The 22133-nt window shown below is 36.1% G+C and overlaps 2 protein-coding genes across 4 annotated transcripts; one reads left to right on the top strand and one right to left on the bottom strand.

Moving 5' to 3' along the window:
- The first annotated feature begins 1248 nt into the window (after positions 1-1248).
- Positions 1249-2495, top strand: LOC147298795 (uncharacterized). The gene is made up of 2 exons (XM_086228694.1): positions 1249-1573; positions 1651-2495. Exons 1-2 carry the CDS (start codon positions 1264-1266, stop codon positions 2493-2495), a joined length of 1155 nt encoding a protein of 384 aa, XP_086084820.1. The 5' UTR covers positions 1249-1263.
- LOC147298794 (beta-galactosidase 8-like) lies at positions 2415-11604 on the bottom strand. Of its 3 annotated transcripts, XM_086243131.1 has the most exons (22): positions 11452-11604; positions 11223-11360; positions 11003-11100; positions 10686-10854; positions 10452-10547; positions 8963-9075; positions 8748-8814; positions 8556-8648; positions 8260-8403; positions 8066-8154; positions 7822-7927; positions 7594-7681; positions 7268-7386; positions 6727-6888; positions 5926-6128; positions 5723-5811; positions 4595-4704; positions 4332-4445; positions 4086-4187; positions 3194-3405; positions 2788-3124; positions 2415-2688 (listed from the first exon to the last, which is right to left on the bottom strand). In XM_086243131.1, the coding sequence occupies exons 4-22, from the start codon at positions 10851-10853 to the stop codon at positions 2581-2583; spliced, it is 2520 nt and encodes an 839-aa protein (XP_086099257.1). In that variant the 5' UTR covers position 10854; positions 11003-11100; positions 11223-11360; positions 11452-11604; the 3' UTR covers positions 2415-2580. The 3 variants fall into 3 exon arrangements, with proteins under 3 accessions (XP_086099257.1, XP_086099266.1, XP_086099249.1); XM_086243140.1 differs by lacking the exons at positions 11223-11360; positions 11452-11604 and having other exon boundaries at positions 10686-11037; XM_086243123.1 differs by lacking the exons at positions 11003-11100; positions 11223-11360; positions 11452-11604 and having other exon boundaries at positions 4595-4662; positions 10686-10877.
- Positions 11605-22133: the final 10529 nt, after the last annotated feature.

Raw genomic sequence — 22133 nt, 5'->3', positions numbered from 1 at the left:
CTCCATAAAGGCCCCGGTGGGCAAAGGGACATAGGCCCAAACAGGGAAAACAGACAGGCCCAGAGGGAGCCAGACATGGCAAGCACAAACCCAGTCTGATAAAACAAGGGGAAGGAGAACAGACTCGCTAATAATCAATCTTAAGTTCTTAACACCAATTGCAACCCAATTAGATTTGAATTGACCTTGTTAGGTTCTGGAGTCTTACACAACCTATGCCAGAATAGTTGTACAAAATCATTTTACGTTAAAGTCCACACAATTTGTTCTGTCATATATGATTGCAAAAAAGTCATTCTTAGCGCCCAAACAACACATTTTATGAATTCGCACGATAGAGTAGTGGGTTGAAATTTTATTTTTTAATTAAATTTTTTTCTTTTTTAATGGAAGGGAAAGACAAGGATCAAACTTTTACCCTGAGTGTGTTGGTAAAGTGCTCTAAGACTGGTATACCTTGACAAAAAGTGCTTTAGCACTGGAGTTAGAAGCTCTATGAGTATTTGGGTCTTTAATAATGGTTTTAAGGTAATTTCTCATTTAAATATAAATTTATAAATATAATTTGTACTGTATTTACTAACAACTCTTCTCACAATAATGAGTTTCACTACATTTCACACAAACATGTCATACAAATACACTTATGCATAGTGCAGATTCACATATATAAGGGAAATATAATCAACAATGTAATTATTAGATGTGGTACTATAAATAACATTACTCGACAAGCAATTTTTCACATCAGGAGTTTAAAATGGAAAAACTTTTAATATATCTTTCACATGTGAATTGCAATATTTTTCAGGAGTCGATCAAGCAATTTTCCATTAATTTATTCACAAGTTCATACCACTTTGAGGCAGCCTTAAGAAATGCTAATGTGCTACACAAAATACACTATTAACTAATACAATTCTAAAAAGTAGATTCGATTATGTACTCTAAGTCGGTTCCATCATAAACTCAAAGCTAATAGCCTAATACCAATGCTTAAGGTGCTTAAAAGATTCATTGATTGTGAAGTTTTGTATGGGCAACACAAATGACCCCAAATAAAATCATATAATAATACCCCGAGAGCTGGTTCTCAGCTGTTTGATAACATGAAGAAGCAATAGTCCCAAGGCTTGGGTTCCCTCAGCACTCTCCTATATATATCTCTATGCACCCATCACTTCCCATTCATCCTTCAGCTCACAACACAAGCAAACCAACAGAAGGAGAAGAGAAAAAATACATATTAGAGCTTAGCCAGAAATGGCTAACATAAGAATGTCACATATTTTGGTGGCTCTTTTTGTGGTGCTCATTTCCATTGAGGCCACTTTTGTTTTGGGTGAAGGGAACGGGAATGAGAATGAGAATGAAGCCGACGAGTCAAATTACGATGCAAAGGACCCCGTACCGGGGTCGAAACAGGAGCGAGGCTTCTGCAAATCAAAGGGTGCCTGTTATTACAAGACCCTTGTGTGTCCCAAAGAATGCCCTGAGAGGAAGCCCAAACAGAACAAGAAACACAAGGGTTGTTTCATCAACTGCGGCAGCAAGTGTGAAGCCGTTTGCAAGTGTAAGACTCCCCCTAATTCGTCTGGATTCATAATTCACCCATTTTTCTTCCATTTGATTGGTTTTTTTGGCATGCAGATAGAAAAGCCAATTGTAATGGATATGGCTCACTCTGCTACGACCCACGATTTGTTGGTGGTGATGGTGTGATGTTCTACTTCCATGGAGCCAAGGACGGAAACTTCGCCATTGTCTCGGACGACAAGCTCCAAATCAACGCACACTTGATCGGGACACGACCAACAGGAAGGACTCGCGACTTCACGTGGGTCCAAGCCTTGTCAGTGATGTTCGACACTCACACCCTCGTGATTGCAGCCAAGAGGGTCGCAAAGTGGGACGACAAAGTGGATGCCCTCATGGTCAGATGGGACGGCGAGGACGTGACCATCCCGACCGACGGAGACGCCGAGTGGAGGACTCATGGCGAAGAAAGACAGGTGATCGTCGAAAGAACCGACGACATGAACTACGCTCGGGTCACGGTTGCAGGGCTGGTGGAGATGGACATAACGGTGAGGCCAATTGGGGAGGAGGAAAACAGAGTTCACAAGTACCAAATACCAAGTGGTGACACTTTTGCCCACTTGGAGACACAGTTCAGGTTTTCCAATTTGTCTGATGAGGTGGAGGGCGTTTTGGGGAAGACTTACAGGGCAGGATATGTGAGTCCGGTCAAGAGAGGAGTGCCAATGCCAATGATAGGTGGGGAGGACAAGTACCAAACCCCATCTCTCTTTTCACCTCTCTGCAAGGTTTGCAGGTTCCAAAGGCAATCGTCTTTGGAACATAATCCTTACACAAATCAAGTCATTATGGTCATATCAAAAAGGGTGCCACTGTTAACACTCCCTAAAAAACTACTCGTCTTTCTATTAGGAGAAATATCAAAAATACTATTCATATTCTTTACCATCCATTAGAATGACCTTATTCAATTAGAGACAAACTTGGGGATAACATTTTACTTATATCCCACAAGTAATTAACAAAGCCACGGAGCAATGTCTATCTACATGAAGCTTCTACTGCTAAACTCTTTGTTACTCCTTTACATGGGTCACCAAATGTATTAACCGACACTTCAATGCTACAGCTCTTTAATCCAACGCATGCCTGTATAATGGATATTGCACTTGTCAGTAAACCAATAAAAATTAATCATAAGCGAAAAAAGAGTTAAAAGTGGAGGTGCATGACTGAATAAGGTCATACCTTTTGTACAGTGGATAGAGCTCTACTTCTGTAGCACTGGTCATGGCTGAAGTTCCCACAAGTACCGCGAGGTCTTCCGAAACTTGCAAACTTTATTGAAGAAATGACTTGATTAGGAAATGGGCACTCAAGTGATAGCATAGGCCTCAACTTCCTTGCTGCTTTTGAATCTGAACTCCATGTATCTACAGGTGATGGGTGAGACTCTGATACATGTGAGCACAAATTTTCAACCTGTCTTGTAGCAAAAGATATCTGTGTTGGATCACCCCCAATTTCCTCAAACAGTACAAGAGTATTGCCACTTGGTTTCAACCATGAACGGGGTACGTGGTACCTGTAGGATTAGTGGTATCAGAATCAGAGATTCAATTCAAGCTTTTCCCTTAGATTCTCTAGCACTTACAGTTCCTGAGATGGCTGGCCACAGTTCTTTCGGCATTTGTCCGAGTTAAAAGATCCTCTGTAGTTGCAAGAGTCGGTGCAACCACTTTTCGGAGCAATATTTGTTGGCCAGTAACGCCCAATGCTTTGTCCATTCACCCATGCCTCACCCTTCCCCATCCCCGTGAAGTCTAGTGCAACAGGGTTACTGCCACCAGGGGCATCAAATTGTGCCTGAATAAAAGAATATTTCTTTTGGTTAGTCACTTAAAGAATTTGAATCATAGCACTCCTAGTAACCATTTTCCTAAAGCAAGCGTATCCTAGGCTTAAGGAAATCCAATTCACTGAGAATGCACAACATGCAAGCATGAATATCCAAGAAAAGATAACATATGCAAACACCTTACAATATAAAAGCTTAAATTCCATGCAGTTTCACCCCAAATTCACATTCCTTCCTGTAGTTCTAGTTTCAACACATTTACCCTTAGACTTTGCCAATGGTTTCAAGTTGATCAAATTGATAGATTCATCTACGCCCAAAAAAAAAAAAAAAAGATACATTCATCAATGGTAGACAGAAAATGCACACCAAGTGACATGATTGGCGCTTTGAAGAGTAGATAAAATATAGGAAGTGACCATATTAGACTAATAGACTGGCACTTTAAATAGTTTTTAGTTCTAATTTTGTGTATTTTCCCTCATCGGTTCCTCAACTCTCTCATATTTCATCTTTCATCTCTCTCTCTCTCTCTCTCTCTCTCTCTCTCTCTCTCTCTCTCTCTCTCTCTCTCTCTCTCTCTCTCTCTCTCTCTCTCTCTCTCTAATTTAAAAACTAAAAACAAAATGGTTATCAAACTGATCCTTAATTCATAACCAAGTAGTAAAAAATAATAGTAACGAATTACCTTGTACCAGGTCAAGGGTCGTTTCTTGGGCAAGGTAGGTTTTGAAACCCACTGAGAAGAACTTCCACTAGGAAGGTCTAAGTCTTCACCTTTAAGTCCAATCTGTAGTCACAATGATGAAGACAAACTGTTAAATTTCGTCCTTTTGATGGTACTGACTGCTATTTTAAGTTAGTAACCACTGTTTTCCCTCAAATGCACAATCTACTGAAATCCATATCAGGGCACTGCAACAAAAAGACTGACCTGATATGTCCATTGCTGAGAAGAGAGATCAATAGTAAAGCCATTTTTTAAGCCTTTCAGCTGTACAGGACCAGTGATTCCGGCACCCGATTTGTCAAAGAAAGCTCCAAAGCTCTGATTGAAAAAATTTTAGGTTTGCAATTAGTCATATTTACCTTTAAAGCATGGATCTTCTTTATGAAAACTGACATGCCAGAAATAATATAGATGGTAATTTCCTTTTAAATACATGCTTATAGAAAGCATAATCAATAAGGCCAAACCTGAAGCCCAACAGTCAGACTCAGAAGATCAATTGTGTTCTTCCCAGATGCAAATGAGACAGGGATCTCTGCAGAAATCTTGGTTTTGTTACTGTTACCTATTCCACTCCCTGAAAAGGATCCAATTAAAAGATAAATACGACTAGAAAATTTGTAACAGTTCCAGTGATGGTTGTAATTACTGTTCAAGCACTAATTTAGATTTGAAATTCACGATTGTGAAGTGTGAACCTTATAATCAGGCTTCATCCTAGTATATAATCTTCTGTATATGGGATTCAAATTTTCAATACCCATAGTGTGTTACAGCCTTACAGGAAGCTTTAAAAAAAAAAAAAAAAACAAGAAACATAGGACCACTAAGTTTGAGATCAAATCCTCAATTTACACATTCCCCGAAAGAACCGGACATGATAATTTTTCCAAATCCTCAATTTACATGGTGCCTGATGGGAGGCATAATTTTGAAAGCTTTTGTTGCAATATAATTGGAACAAACCATGCTTAAATGGCATAAAGTCTATAAAACAGAATGGCTTAGAGGATTTAAAACTTAGATTAGTCAGGAAATGCATTCAATTTAATTTTTGGCCTGACACAAGAAAATACAAAAAAGGGAAGAGTGGAAAGAAATTAAACAAACAAAGCCAAAGTATAACAACAAAGAGTACCTACAAAGACACAGAAGGATATATAAACTTGAGTAAGCATGGAGTTGACCTTCTGTTGACCAATAAATATGTTTGAGTTTTCCATATAGGTAGCAGGACAAGGGAGCAAAACCCTTTGGAAACACTCAAACTCTATCGATTCAAGACCTCTAATACTGTGATTAATTTAAGGTAATTTATCCCTTCCCCAAAGTTACCAGGAAATCCGTGATGAGTCATTCCTCAAACCCGTTCAGAGGATTCCTATCTCAGCCTTGAAGGCCTCTCCAGAGTAAAATGATTAAGAGAAAATGCTTTTTTATTTGCCAGTGTAACCAAAGCAGTCATTGGATTAACACTAAGGAACCCAAGCAAATACTTGAAAAGCATATTATTGAAATTTGAGACAGCAATGTGGAATAGAGATGTATTGCAATCAAATTATATCAAATTCTAACGACATTAACTTATAGATCACCTGCAAGCTTTCCATTAATAAAAGCATGAAGAACATGGCCAAGTGATTCCACTTGAAGTACAGTTTGAGATCCATCTTTGGCATCAATGCTGCCAAATTTGTTTAGAAAGGGAAATTAAGTCTCGAAAGAAATCAAGACAACTGACTGAAAGGCAATAAATACATCTTAAGAAAGCAACCGCAGAAACAATAAACTTGCATACCTTAAAGAGTACCATAAATAGTCACTTTTATCAGCTGTAGTGTTTATTTGCTCCAATAATCCAACTCTGGTAAATGCATCATCCTTTGAGATACCCACTGGTTCATTTATCCAACTCCAGCCTGAGCCCAAAGCTTCAGTGGAATCAACATCAGCTATCAATGATTGACGTGTGAAGCTTGGAATCATAGCAGCAGAGTTAATCTGTCATGAAAATGTGATATACTTTGCTTATGCAACTAGCCCACAAGAAAAGAGAAAAACATAACACAATTTTGACCTTACTACGTATGATGAATTTAAAGGAAAATATTCACGAATATCCCTTGGCAATCCATAACAATTGTGAGTTGATTAAAAATGTCAATGATTACAAAAGTTGTTCCATGGTCTAACTGACGTTATAAAGGAAAATGACCAACCATGGTCTAACTGAAGTTGTTCCATAGTTTTGTTGAACACCAAAATATAAAAAGTAGGAGCAAACAATTCCAGGTGGTATGAAAATGTATGAGATGTCGTGGACTTAAAAATAGGATTAAATAAAATACTTTTGAAGTAATCTCAGTGCAACACAGTTATTAAACTATTAAAAGCGAGAACATACAATTTAAGGTGGAAATAAGAACGTTTTGCAGATAATTCATGGAACAGAGCTATTAATCTGACCAAGAAAGGCCGTCATAATAATGTACATCTACAGATCAAAACATTTTGATACTCTACACATCTGCAAATAAATGTAGGCAACTTTCTCTAAATACAAACAAGTATACGTGCAATAGAAGCTAAGGAGGCAAACCTTTGCAGTGTTAAGCACAACATTTTTGCAGTCTGGTAAAATGCTCACAGACCATGCAGGCAAGTTATATGACTTGCCATTAAAAGTCACAGTGGCATCAGATTGGGTGCCCACATTGGCAAGAAAAGCAGCACACACTGATCCTGTTTTATAGACAGCTGCCTGAAGATATAAAGAAATAACAATGAACATACAACAGTAAAATTAAAGTTTTTGGAGCTACAACTATTCAATTCTCGACTGGGCACCTTTTGAAAGGATTAATACTTAGGAAGTTCATCCAAGACCAATGGAATAAGACTTCACTTCAGATACCACAGATATTTCCTCCCAAATATTCTAACATGTATAACTTGTAAGTTTAAGTTCTATTGCTCCATTGCACTGGGGGTGCCTAACCCCACACTAAATATGGCCATATGAGGATATTCACCTAGACTGGAGGACCTTGAGGCCTAGAAGAAGTTCATATAGAAATTTTTATCATAGCCATGAATCAGAAGAGATGGAATATTCTCTAACACGAGTAAAAGCATTATACCTCCAAGTTTGTACCAAGAGAAGAAATTGTTGGGTCAGTGGCCACCATTGCCTCTTCACAAAGCTTTATGGCCTTATTCACATCTTTTAGGTGACCCCACTTAGGCTGTCTAAGAAGTCCTGCAACATACATGAAAAGGTTGAACTGATTCACTGATGAATTATTCTAAGTATATTATAAAGTTGAAAGCATTCATGTTGGCTGTCTAAGTATTGCCAATACCCTATAAGCATCATGTTGACAGAAATTCCCAGTTCATTCACGTACCACTGATGACCACAAGTTTTATATACAAGGCAGAAATATAGGCATACTAGAAAGCATACCATACTCATCAATTGGAGCATCATAGTCGTAACTTGTAGCAATAAAGGGTCCACCAGTAGTCCGCCCAAAGTTAGTCCCACCATGGTACTGTTGAAGAGCAACAAAGAAAATATCACTTCATGTTTTCTTCTTGGTTTCAGATACTATACCGAATTTTGTCCTAGAGCATCGAAGCATTCTCATAAAGTCGTTAAAATGTCAATGAACTTCAGATACAAAAGCAGTACCAAATAATAATTTTGGAAAGTTCCACCTCTCTGGAAGAAGCGTGCTACAGCGAATGCAAGGTCTTCCACCGGTCTCTGAGGTACAGCACCACCGAAGGAAAGAAACCTGATCACAAATGTTTTGAAGGTTTCCAATAAAATACAATCAGATCAAAAGATAAGATGTGATACTAGAAATCAATTCAAATTTACAGAAAACTAGTTCAAAATATCAAAAACTAATAGGATTTTTTAGGCACCTTACCATCCACTCCAATTCTCAGTCCACATTTTGGGACTCTTGACAGAATTTGGGGTGAATTGATCACAGTAAAATCCATTGCAAGTGTTGATCTGCAAGTAGATACAGCGCAAGAAGAGTAAAGAAAGCATGCTGAGAATGCTCTGTTTGTACAAGGCCAATACAATACAAATGGAAAATGAATAAGGAAGTCTCACCACGGAAGCAGGAGCATCTGCTTGCTGGCACATGACCCAGGGCACCCCTGTATTCAAAGACACAGCCATGTCTGCTGCCCAATTAATATAGGTTTTGGCAGCAGACCCATAAGCTGAATCAACGAATCCATACTCGTTTTCAATCTAGAATAATAGAAATAAACAATTAATGTCCTCTAAAATGTAACAATACCCAGAAACTCAAATTGGAATATTCTTATAAGATATGTGCAGCTAAAAACCAGACACCACAATGACTATGAGGTAAAATAATAAAAAATATAAAAAAAATTCACCTGGGATAAAATGATGGGTCCACCCTGGGATGCATAAAGTTTCTCCTGCTTCATCATATCCACAATTTTGGCCGTGAATCGCTGCATTTCTGCCTGAACCACATATATTTTAATAAATTAAAGAAACTGAGAAAATACCAAGAAAAATACCACACAAAAACAGGGCCGGATGGGAAAAAGTGGATTAGAGACCTTGTAGGGCTCATTATCAGTTCGCAACTGAATTCCGGGTATAAAATGCAACCAAAGAGGAAAGCCACTGTTCAATACAAGTTGAAAGTTTGAAACACAAACACAATTAGAAAATAGTAAAACAAGTAAAGTAAATCATTATTAATCAGCTCCCTTTTTATTCTTAAAGAAAAAAAAAATAAAAAGGAAAAGAAAAGGACCAATGAGAGCAATACCCGTAGTTCCATTCTGCGCATACATAAGGGCCAATTCGCAGATGCACATAAAGACCCGCTTCTGCTACTGTCTTCACAAATTTAACCAAATCTTTTCTTCCCTCAAAGTCATACTGTAAAATTGTTATACGAGTCACCATCATAACTGACCGAAAATGCAAATTCCAGATAACTATAAACCGTTAAACACAAAGAATCGGAAAACATAAAAGACTGTTTGGTTGCAAGGAAAACTTTGAAAGGCTTAATTATCGATTTACCATCCAAAACTGTAACTTATTCTCACTTTACCACCTGAAATTTTTTTTTGTCCCAGATTATCACTTGTAACTTATATCCGTGTCTCATTTTATCTTGTTCCGTCAACAATTCCGTTAATGCTGACGATTTGGCCGTTAATGCTGACGTGGTGCGCTAGATGTGCGCCACGTGTCACATCCTTTTTTTTTCGCATTTTTTTTTATTTTTATATACTTTAAAAATTAATTAAAAATAGCTCTGAACTCAGAAAAATACACGAAAAATTCTTACGGACTCGTCTTGACTATCACTAATTTACTATAAGATTAAATTACCAATTTGCCCTCTAAAAATTTCCAAAAAAATTAGAAAGTCCAAATTCATTTCTAAAAAAATTAAAATAAATTTTCCTCTATTAAATAAATTCTAGAATTTTCATAAACTCTTGGACAAATTCTCAAAAATATTTTGAAAAATTTCCAAAAGCCTGTTTTAGAGAATTATTTCGAGACTTTACAGAAATTTTAGAATTTTTTTAGAATTTATTTTATAGGAAATTTTATTTTTCTCTAAGACCGAGAGGTCTTTTGGGTAGCAAGTGTTCACGAGAAAGGTATTGTTAGTTTTTAGAAGACTAACGGTGCAGACCTCATATTTTTTGGAGTTCGGGAGATTATTCTATGAATTTTCAAAGAGTCTAAAGTATTTTAATTTTATAGAAATAAATTTGGACTTTCCAAATTTTTTGGAAATTTTTAGAGGGAAAATTGGCATTTTGACCCCATAGTAAATTAGTACTAGTCAAGACAAGTCAATAGGAATTTTCCGTGTATTTTTCTAAGTTCGGACCTATTTTGAATTAATTTTCAAAGCTTAGAAAAATCAAAAAAATCAAAAAATACAAAAAAAGATATGACACGTGGCGCACATCCAACGCGCAACGTCAGCATTAACGGAATTGTTGACGGAACAAGGTAAAATGGGACACGGATATAAGTTACAGGTGGTAATCTGTGACAAAAAAACTTTCAGTTGATAAAGTGGGAATGAATTACAGTTTTAGGTGGTAAATCGATAATTAAGCCGATTAGAAATACTAAAATGGAAATAATTAAGCATAGCAAAAACAGTACTCCCACATTTTCTCAGCAACCAAACGTCGCGTCTGGAATTAAAGATTTCACCAAATAACAAGAACCAAGAAAGAAACACTGTGAGTATAGAGAGAGAGAGAGAGAGAGAGAGAGACCTGGCCTCGAACTGGTTCGTGCAAGTTCCAGAAGACGTAGGTATCAATCACATCCAGACCTCCATCCTTCGATTTCTGAATAAGGTCCGGCCACATCTGCACCAAACCAAACAACCAATTCAAGAAACACTCAAATTCCAATTGCCAAATTGCCAAACACACACACACACATATAGCTTCAGAGAGAAAAACAGAGCGAGAGAGAGAGGGAGAGAGAGAGCGAGAGGAACGTACCTCGGGAGTGCTTCGAGGGTAGTGAATGGAGCCAGACACCAACACTCTGCGCTTGCCATCGATCACCAGCGCTCTGCGGTCGTACGTCACATTCGCACAATACGACGCCGTAACCAAAGCTCCAAGCACCAAAAGCACCACCGTTGTCCTAAACTCGTTTCCTCTCATGCTGAAACAAAGCACTTTCTCTTGCTAAATAATCAAAAGCACTTTCTGTTTCAGCTCCTTTTAACAATCTCTTGCTTTCTAAGAACGATTTCTTGGTTGCTTTTCTTGCAGCAAAGCCAACAAAGGAAGATACCAAGGAAGCAACTTACAGATATGGTAATAACACCCTCTTTGCCAACTTTCTCCATAGCCTTAGCTATTAGCTCACCAATTTCTCTCTCTCTCCATTAGCTGATATTGTCCCAACCTTTTGAGGAAAAAGAATTCGTATAAGCAACAAAGTCATTAAGTCCTTTAGTCATTCATATTATTTCTTTCAAATTCTCAAACAACTTTGAGTCGATCCCTCTATGTTGAAAACAAGCAGACCTGGGCTATTTCTTCAGATGTGCTGATCAACTGCCATTGAAACGCCTCGTCTTAGGTCCATAGCATTCATTCCAGCTGCCACTGACTTGCATTCTTCGGTAAATATAGCACGGTTAAGGACTGTAGCACAAGTGGTACCTGCAACCATGAATAACAACCTTCATATCCCTGTCTTCATGATCATCCAAACTTTTAGAAATATTAATACTATAATGCATGGAACTCTTACCATCGCCTGCTACATCATTTGTAGCATTTCCCACCTGCTTTACAAGACTAGCACCAATGTTCTTGACTTTGTCTTTGAATTCAATACTCTTTGCTACAGTGACACCATCCTTTGTCACTTTAGGGGCCCCAAAGCTTTGTTCCAGAATCACGTTGCGACCCTGTGGAAAATCAAGCATCAACAACCACCACATAAGTCAACCATCTGAAAATTTCCCATTAGTCAGATGAAATTAATAATATCATGTGATAGATAGACTGATAGTGTGATATTCATACACAATAATTATTTTTATTTATTAATATTATATTCTGTATAAATTTTTTATCTACTTATGTTATAACATTCGAATAGTATCACCCATAGTGATAAAAGTTTTTCGATATAGTGGCAGAACGTTATTTATCTTTTTATGGTTATCTTTTTATTCTTTGTTAAATTGAGGAAAAATAATATAAATAGTATGTTTGTCATGGCTAAATTTTTATTCTTTGTTAAATTAAGAAATAAGAATATAAATAGTATGTTTTTTATGGTTATTCTTTTATTCTTTGTTAAATTAAGAAATAAGAATATAAATAGTATGTTTTTATTTATGGTCAGTGTACAAATACTAGCTGGTATTAGTGTATGCATGGTTTCTGGCCAAAAAAAGTGTATGCATGTTAATGTGAGCGTTTTGGATTTTAGTGGCAGGGGAGAGTGGGAGAGGGAAGCTGACGTTGCGTTGTGTGATTGTTGTGATCATGTAGTGTACGTGTGAACGTGGCGAGCGTCTACGTCGACGAGAGATATCTCGTGAACGAGTACTGACAAGTGACAACTGAGGAAAACCACAAAGCTAGCTCACTCGTATTAAGAATCGATAAGAGATGAGTTGAATTATTGTTCCAGATTATAGACACCAATATAGGTTTAGTAGGAAGATTTTATTTACAAATGATTTTCAATGTTATCTTAAAAACCAACTCATATTATAGTATTAGAAGGCCGGGTCACATCTTCAATCAATTTATATTTATTATTATATCAATTATTAGGACCAATTATATATAAGGTGTTGTTTTGATGAAATAGAACGTAGTCGTTTATGTTCGGATCATTTGCATGTGGAGACATTCCATTGTTAGGTTTACACATAGGAGTGAGAATTATTCTCATTTTTGTTAAAGTTTAATAGACTTAATTCACTTTTAAAATTGACTTATAAGAAGAAGATATATATTGTACAATTCAATTATATCAAAACAATTAACAATTCACACCCCCAAAACAATGAAATGGGTATTCCTAATTAAAGGTCAAGAATGCCAATTCCATTCCTACAATCAACTTGACCCATAGGATCGAGAATTTAGTTTAATTCATATTAAATGGTTATTTAAGTAATTTCGTGAAAAGATGTAGAAAATAAGTATAAAAAGAATGAGAGTAAGAGAGTGATAACAGAGTATGCAAAAATTGTTAAAAGGAATAATAAAGAGGCATATATAATTGGAGTACTAGCTCCTTATAGAAGCAATTAGGGGTGGGCACGGGACGGGGGGTGGGGGGGACGAGACTAACCTCATCCCGTTCCCATCTCATGCTTTGGATTCGAGATCGGTACAAGACGGGGGTGGGCATTTTGGACCTCTGATACCGTCTCGTCCCAGACCAAACCAATTCGGTACGGGTTTGGTACCAACCCAATCCCAGACCAAAAAAAAAAAATAGGTGGTTGGGTGGCTAGGAAAGTGGCCAGACGGCAAGGTGGGTGACTGGGCTGGGTCGCGCACGGGCTGGAAGTGGTTAGGTGGCTCGAGTTTAAGGTGGCTAGGTGGCTGGCCAGGTGCTGGTCGCAAGAGAGAGATGGAGGAAGTGAGAAGGAAGAGAGAAGAAAAGAAAGTGAGGGCACGAGTTGGAGAGAGAAGGAAGGGAGAAAGAAGAAGAAGAGAGAAGGAAAGAAAAAGGAAGTCACGGGTTGGGGAGAGAGAGAAAGAGTTTTAAAATTTTAAATAATAATTAAATGGTTAGGAAGAGAAAAAAAAAAGTTTTAAAATTTAAAATAATAAATAAAATATAATTCAGGACGATACGAGACGAGATGGTTTTCAAACATCATAACTGTTTCCATCTCATTTAGAAAAGGAACGGAATGAGATCGGGACGGGATGAAGGAACAAAATTTTGGAACAGGATTGACTGAGACAAAACGGGACGATTTCGATATTTTCAGTCTTAATGCCCACCCCTAGAAGCAATGTGCGTGTGTGGAAGTGTGAACGGGCAGGAGGTGGTGCAGTTGCTAAATCCCACCGTCACCGGCCCACTCGCTTGACTCTTGTCTGAATGCGGGACTTTTTTGTTTGGGATTAGGGGTGGGCGCGGTGCGGTTCGACTCACTTTTCCCTCGAAACTGTGCGCCGCGCCGGACATTAATACACGGTGTGGTTCAGTGTTTAAAACCGTGAAAGAAATAAAAAAACCAAATCAAACCAGACCATTCAAGGTGCGGTGCGGTTCTGGGCCTAATGGGCTATTATTCAAATTAGCACTTTTAGGCCTCACATTTATTTTTTTAAGCCTAAGCCCAATTATTTAATGATGCAAACTCATCCTAATTAACAAGTTTTGGCAACAAATTTACAAGTTAATTCAATGAACTTAACTAAAAAGACTCACACATTAAACTTTGCTTAACCTGCTTAGTACCTAAAATATAGCTATGTTAATAGTAATTCTAATATTTTATTATGGTTTAGGGTTTATGGTCTAAAGTGTATAAAAATGTGTACAAAAAGTGTATAAAAGTATATAATAATGGTATAAATATATATAAAATGGTGTATATATGTATAAAAATATAAAAAAATATATTTTTTGCAAGTATGCGGTGGCAGCGGTGTGGTTCGGTTCGGTGCGGTTAAATAAGGTGTAGAATCGGAATCGGAACTGGAGAGAACCGGTGCAGTTCGATTTTTTTTTGTGGTGTTGACTTTTTTGGTCAACACATTTTTTTGACGGTGCGGTTCAGCCGATTTTGGTGGTGCGCCGTTAAAATGCCCACCCCTATTTGGGATTGTCTCATGCACGACCTTGAAAACAACAGAGACAGACAAAAATCATTTTCTGCTCCACGCACTATAGTCTGTACTCAGTAGATTAGAGCATCAAGGATATGCTAAATTCCACCGTCATTTAATCTAGTATATTTTACTTGGTCGGAAAATCTAGTATATTGAATTGTGATATATATATATATATATATCTCTGAAAAAAAAAAATTGAGGGATTATTGTGGTAGGATCTTATCTAGCCAAGACAAAAGATGAGGGAATACCATTTTGGATGGGGCAGGAATACTTGCGTTGAATTGGATGGATAGAATACTAGTTTTTGTTTGATGCATATACTCTTTGGAGAAAGTTTTTTATAACCGTAATACTACACGGCGTATACGATTAATCTATTCAACTTATAATACGTATATATTTATTAAATATTTTAAAATCTAAATGTCTTAACTTTAGAATTTTTTTAATAATGAACATATTATTATTTGAGTAATTTGGTCATACAGTAGTGTGTTACGGTCATACCTAATTTTTTTTCTTTAAGATTACAGTAATGTTAAAATTAGTAAATTTGTTTACTAAATAATGTGTAGGATTAGTAGAATTGTGATTATGTTTCAATTATAAATAAATAAATGAAGTATTGTGACATTATTGACATTATTGGAATCAATTACATCAGCCTTTTAAGCCATTAAACATAAGAAGTCTGCATACAACTTATCTGTAACATTAGACTTTTGTGGGAGGAATGTGTATAAGAAAATCTATATCAAAAGTGGGTTTAGTACTAATCGCGCGTCTACTTTAATTAATCTAATAGTCCAAATAAGACATAAGGGCTTCGTTTGTTACGTTGGACTGTGTTGGACTGGACTATTCTTATGGATTAAGCTGGACTGTGTTAAACTAGAGTAAGCTAGACTAAATATAATTCTATGTTTGGTGCTGTGTCGGATTGTGAAGCTGGATAAACCAAATAATATTGTCTTAATTAACTTTATATATTTAATTTTAGGGAAAACTTAATTACAAAAACAAAACTAAAATAATTATAAAAAAACAAAACTACAATAATTATAAAAAATAAAGCTAAAAATAAAATACTTATAAAAAATGGAATTAGTATTAAAAATTGTTATAAACAATTAAAATTAATAAAATAAATATAAAAAAAAAGTGGAAGGGATGATGCATAATTGTAGACCATCGACCATTGACCATCCCCACCCCACTTCACCTCACCTCCCCTCCCTCTCCTATCCCCTTTGCCCCAATCTCTCTTTCTCTCTCTGTCATTGAAACTAACTGCACCCCACAATCAAATCAAATACAATCGCATCCAATTGACTCACACAGATACAGAATAAAGAAAACCCACACAGCATCAAAGCTAGAAAACCCATTCAACCACGCAATCCAAATGAAATTTCTAAATCCATATCAGCAATCAAAAAACCCAAGCCATCAATTTAGTACATAATGTACATCTCTCCGAAATAAAAAAACCCAGTAGATCAATTCAATTTCCAAGCCAAGTTGACCCAGAGAGAAAGAGGGAGGAGGGAAAGAGAGAGCGAGAGAAGAAAAATGATAGATTTGCACATAAACAATGACGAGATCGTAGATGGGGAAAGAGAGCGAGAGTGAGAGAGCGGGAGGGATTGAGAAACACGAGATTGCAGATGAACAGAAACAAAAAAGGGCTAAACCCGTGTTATTTAGCACTGCACTTCAACACAGTGTTATACAAGAAGGGCTAAGCCCGTGTTTTAAGTGGAGTGGGCTTATGTAGTCCCACTTAAACTAATACTGGGTGGTGCCAAACACGGAATAACTGTGTTATTTAACACAATACCCTTTACTCCCGTGTAACAAACAGGGCCAAGGTGTCTTGCATATCGTCCACATCATTTCTTATTTGTTTATCTGTTTTGATCTGTGTTTTTGGTTGGCTGTTTAATCCAACTTTATCTTTAGTATGGACTGGTAGTCCACAAGCTTGGCATGACTTGCAAGTGCTTAATTGGCCTGCCACACCCCAATGCCTCCATAGCCTTCAATGAGAAATGTACTAAAAGGCACACATTGGTAACCTTCACGCTCAAAGTTGAAGCCCCAATATTGGTAGTTTGATCATTCAGATTGTGATGAGCTGCCCCTAGCTTTTGCCGGCCATGTTTCACCATAATTACCTTAAATGTGAATAGAAATCACAAATTAATGTAATCCCTACAACCTGTAAAAGTCTGTAATTAAAGTTAAATGGAGCATTTTTTTTTTCTTCTATATATTAGGTGCAATGTTCCCCTTTATTAGTTTGGATTATGAGATTTATAAGTTCAAGATGAATCATAAAAATAAAGTACGTGTTTATCCACCTTTTATGTATATTAACATAATTTTTATAATCACTTATTCCAATTTAACGCCATATATAAAAATCTATATACTTTTGAGTTTTGAACACTAAACACTGATTTGAGGCTAGTGGTAAGTAAATGTGAGCTTTTGAGTTAAATTAATTAATCCCTTTTATGATGAGTAGGTGCATGGAATTGTAAAGTGCATGCATACATGTATTGACATTGATGCTCGGGCTGGCCTACTAGAAAATGGTGTTTTGGGCAGTGCAGGCGCACAGCGAATTGAAGGGACATAAAATGGTAGTCCAACTAGCTATAGTCTAGTACTAGTCATGATATATAGCTGTGACGTTGGCAAACAATATAAACCAATAATATCCAACCACTTAATGTTTGATTAAACCACCCAAATTAATAATGTAATTGACATCTGGTCCATTAACTTTCTCATCATCTAAGTGGTCTCACCACAGTTCCAAAACTAACCAACCCTTATTTGATCCCATATATATATATATATATATCATATTACTTAATGAAGAAAGTTGACCTCATACATTTGGTTGCACCCACCTCAAAGAGTAGGCATGCACTATTGTGAACTAGTGGGCATTTTGCACACAAAAAATGTACGAGTATTTGGAATGCTGAGCAATATTGATGAGCAGCACTAGATTCTATGTCTATATTTTCTAGGTTGACATTGTGTTATTTCTATGCTGGTGTTGTGCATTGGAAAATCCTATTTCCAAATAACAATCCTAATGGTAATGGTAGACAAAGTTTCCAAATTTGTATTCTTTTCTTCGGAAAAAATTAATAGAAATAGAATAAGATTAGGTACCCCAAATTTTGACAAGCAAAGAAGAGGTGGAGTAACGAAAAAATATTTGTATTTGCTTGCATTTTGTATGTATGATATATCTTGTGTTTGTGTCCAAAAGGATTTCATTTTGAGTCTAAGATTTAAAAAGATAATCAAATATAAACATGAATTGACAGAATTTGAAATAAAAACATTAAATTTGTACAAAAATATATAAGTAGGGAATTGGAGCTTGACAGCAAATGGCAAGAAGTGAAATAGAGGTGAATGGGTTAGGTCATGTACATGCTTCTTAATTGGTATACTTAGTGGCAATGGTGATTAAGATAGATGATGAATTGATGATACGTTTGGTGTGGCATTATTGTAGACTTGTAGTACTGTAGCAAGGATTTAATTTTGGACTTAGTCAGAGTGATAGTTGGGTCTTTAGATGGTGATGGTATCTATGTTAGCTAGGAAACTGAGGAGCTAGTTATTAATGATACCAACGAGATGTTGCTGCCATAAACAAATCAACACATAGACGTTCGAAAACTTTTCTAAGTCTCATGTTATACTTATTTGCCATAAATTCATATTATATATTATTGTTTCAAATAATAATATCATATTATTTAGTAACAGAACATTTTTAGTCAACAGATAAGCTAGTCGTCCGAGACAATGGCGAAGTTTTAAAACTGTTACATATAATCCCCTATAGTGAGACGAAAATGATGAGAAATTATGCAAAAAGCATGCTAAGAGATTAAATAGCCTAATAAGATTATTCAAGGTGTAAGGTCCAACTTGAATACAAATATTTTCTTTTTTATTTATTTTTTTTTCTTGTAGGGGGTTATATGTAACAGTTTTAAAATCTCAGGGGGTGTATGTGTAATTATTGAAACCCCAGGGGGTATATGTGAAAAGACGATAAATCTCAGCGGGTGTAAGTATAATTAACTCACAAATTGAATTAGTATCTTCAATTTGCTTTTGGGTCTTTGAATTAGAATGGATTTTTACAGTCTAACATCTAACCATGTCGGTTGTTGAATAATATAAAATATATTCAATTTAATCTACCAAATCATCGAAACTAATTAAACTAAACGAATAACCATTTGGTTTAGTGGATGACACCAGTACAAAAAAATACAGATAATGATTCTAAAGTCCACTTTTGAACTCTTAATGATAACTAAGCTCACCTAAAATGTTGAAATGTCAAATAGATTTACCTTATAACAAATAAGTCCACGTTTTAATTTCTTTCATGTTTTTGGCGTTGCACGCTGGGTGTGTTTTAAAAAAAAAAAAAAAAAAACTGGATAAATTGCTACTGTCTGACAGTGGCAATTAATGATAATCATTTTTATGCTATAACAGGAGTGAATGCGACTTCATAAACTTGAATTGTGCGTTTTATGTTGGTTTCATTAGTTTTTGACATGTTTATGTAATAAAAGACATAATGTATACCAACAATTATCATCTTTATGCAGCTTTAAATAATTACTGTTGCACAGTGGCAATTATTGTTATTGACTGACATTGGCAAATGTCGAGCGCTCGGTACTGTTCACCGAGCACTCGGTGATTAATTGTTTTCATTGATCAGGTGTTTCATTTATAAGCATCTGGTTTTTGGGTGACTAATTTAATTAGCATATGTATGCGTGAAATTAATTAAAGAATAAACAAATAAGGGCTACAAATTAAGCTTTCCCATGGCATATTGCTATGTATGTGCAAAACCTGTATCATTATATATATTGTACTTCTGGTGTAGAATGTTTAATTAATTATTTGATTCATAGCTTCATATGTATCTCAAACTGAGTTAGTTTTTGGCTGACACTACATTTGTGTCTCTCCGAGAACTTTTTTCATTTTTCGGCTCAGCAGAGTTGTGCAGCGTTCACTTACATTGTCGTGAGTATTTCTCATACATGCGTTTTACCCATTTAAACTGTCACGGGTATTGAACTTGGAATCTTGAACCCTGGATCCAGCTGACCCGAGACCTCACCCATGTCCCAAGACCTGGGATCCCTGACCCGGGCTCTTGGACGTAGAACTTGAACCTAGACACTGGAACCTAGACTCGAAATGTGACCTTTACCAGAACTTTGATATTGACCACCCTTTTTTCATTTTCAGATGCATTAATTATAACTTTTGGGTGCCGATAACCATTTGATCTAGTGCCGTGGCACCCATTCTATTCTTTGCGGGAAAAAATCCTAAGTTAATTCAAATCTTAAGGATATTGCTTTTGGGTTTAAAAGAAGACTTTGTATTCAATCTCTCCGAATATGTTTAACGCTAGGGAGCTAATTTATAATATTTTCTAGACAAATTGAATTGGTATCTTCAATTTGCTTTTGGGTCTTTGAATTAGAATGGATTTTTACAGTCTAACATCTGACCATGTCGGTTGTTGAATAATATAAAATATATTCAATTCAATTTAATAAATAACTATTTGGTTTAGTGAATGACACCAATAAAAAAAAAAATTACAAATAATGATTCTAAAGTTCACTTTTGAACTCTTAATGATAACTAAGCTCACCTAAAACATTGAAATTTCAAATAAATTTACTTTATAACAAATAAGTCCACATTTTAATTTCTTTCATGTTTTTGGCGCCATACGCTGGATGTGTTTAAAAAAAAAAAAAAAGGACAAATTGCTACTGTCTGACACTAGTAATTAGTGATAATCATTTTTATGCTATAAGATGAGTGAATGCGACTTCAGAAACTTGAATTGTGTGTTTTATGTTGATTTAATTAGTTTTTGATATGTTTATGTAATAAAAGACATAAGGTACCAACAATTATCATCTTTATGCTGCTTCAAATAATTACTGTTGCACAGTGGCAATTATTGTTATTGACTGATAGTGGCAAATGTCGAGCGCTCGGTACTGTTCACCGAGCACTCGGTGGTTTTCGTGTCGCGCGTATTTCATTAAAGTGGATCGGATTGAGATTTTCTATAGCAAGTGGACTGAGTTATCAGCCTTATTTGTGAACTGGGCTTTTAAAAAAATAATAATAATAACTAGATTGAATTAGTCGATTTGGACTTGATTATATTAATTTTCTATCTAGGTTAAGACTCGTTAATATTTTCTCTTTGGATCCAAATGAATTCACTCCATAAAGGCCCCGGTGGGCAAAGGCCAAAGGGCCATAGGCCCAAACAGAGAAAACAGGCAGGCCCAGAGGGGAGCCAGACATGGCAAGCCCAAGCCCAGGCTGATAAAACAAGGGGAAGGAGAACAGACTCGCTAATAATCAATCTTAAGTTCTTAACACCAATGGCAACCCAATTAGATATGAGTTGACCTGATTTGACAAAAAAAAAAAAAAGATATGAGTTGACCTTGTTAGGTTCTGGAGTCTTACTCAACCTATGCCAGAATAGTTGTACAAAATCATTTTACGTTAAAGTCCACACAATTTGTTCTGTCATATATGATTGCAAAATAGCCTTTCTTAGCGCCCAAACAACACATTTTATGAACTCGCACGATAGAGTAATGGGTTGAAGTTTTTTTTAAATTAATTTTTTTTTCTAATTTAATGGAAGGGAAAGACAGGGATCAAACTTTTACCCTGAGTGTGTTGGTAAAGTGCTCCAAGACTGGAATACCGTGACAAAAAGTGCTCTAGCACTGGAGTTAGAAGCTCGATGAGTATTTGGGTCTTTGATGTATAATGGTTTTAAGGTAATTTCTCATTTAAATATAATTTTATAAAATTATTTGTACTGCATTTACTAACCACACTTCTCACAATACTGAATTTCACTGCATTTCATACAAACATGTCATACAAATTCACTTTTACATGTGCGGATTCACATATATAATCAACAATCTAATTATTAAATGTAGAACGTATTATAAATAACATTACTCAACAAGCAATTTTTCACATCTCGTGTTTAGAATGGAAAAACTTTTAATAGATCTTTCACATGCGAATTGCAATATTTTTCAGGAGTCGATCAAGCAATTTTCCATTAATTTATTCACAAGTTCATACGCCTTTGAGGCAGCCTTAAGAAATGCTAATGTACTTGCTACACAAAATACACCATTAACTAGCACAATTCTAAAAAGTAGATTCGATTATGTACTATAAGTCGGTCCATCATAAACTCAAAGCTAATACCAATGCTTAAGGTTCTTAAAAGATTCATTGATTGTGAAGTTTTGTATGGGCAACACAAATGACCCTAAATAAAATCATATAATAATACCCCGAGAGCTGGTTCTCAGCTGTTTGATAACATGAAGAAGCAATAGTCCCAAGGCTTGGGTTCCCTCAGCACTCTCCTATATATATCTCTATGCACCCATCACTTCCCATTCATCCTTCAGCTCACAACACAAGCAAACCAACAGAAGGAGAAGAGAAAAAATACATATT

This window comes from Dryas octopetala, chromosome 1 (genome assembly GCF_963921425.1).
Source record: "Dryas octopetala chromosome 1, drDryOcto1.1, whole genome shotgun sequence".
Taxonomy (NCBI): domain Eukaryota; kingdom Viridiplantae; phylum Streptophyta; class Magnoliopsida; order Rosales; family Rosaceae; genus Dryas; species Dryas octopetala.
This window is presented reverse-complemented; position numbering and strand designations above follow the sequence as displayed.

Excerpts from the sequence above, each read along its gene's own strand:
- LOC147298795 (XM_086228694.1), top strand. The coding sequence starts at position 1,264 with ATGGCTAACATAAGAATGTCACATATTTTGGTGGCTCTTTTTGTGGTG. Across the intron at positions 1,574-1,650 it reads GTGTGAAGCCGTTTGCAAGT|ATAGAAAAGCCAATTGTAAT; the intron begins GTAAGACTCCCC and ends TTTGGCATGCAG.
- LOC147298794 (XM_086243131.1), bottom strand. The coding sequence starts at position 10,853 with ATGAGAGGAAACGAGTTTAGGACAACGGTGGTGCTTTTGGTGCTTGGA. Across the intron at positions 8,649-8,747 it reads CTGATAATGAGCCCTACAAG|GCAGAAATGCAGCGATTCAC; the intron begins GTCTCTAATCCA and ends TATGTGGTTCAG. Across the intron at positions 7,387-7,593 it reads TGCTCCAATTGATGAGTATG|GACTTCTTAGACAGCCTAAG; the intron begins GTATGCTTTCTA and ends TGTATGTTGCAG.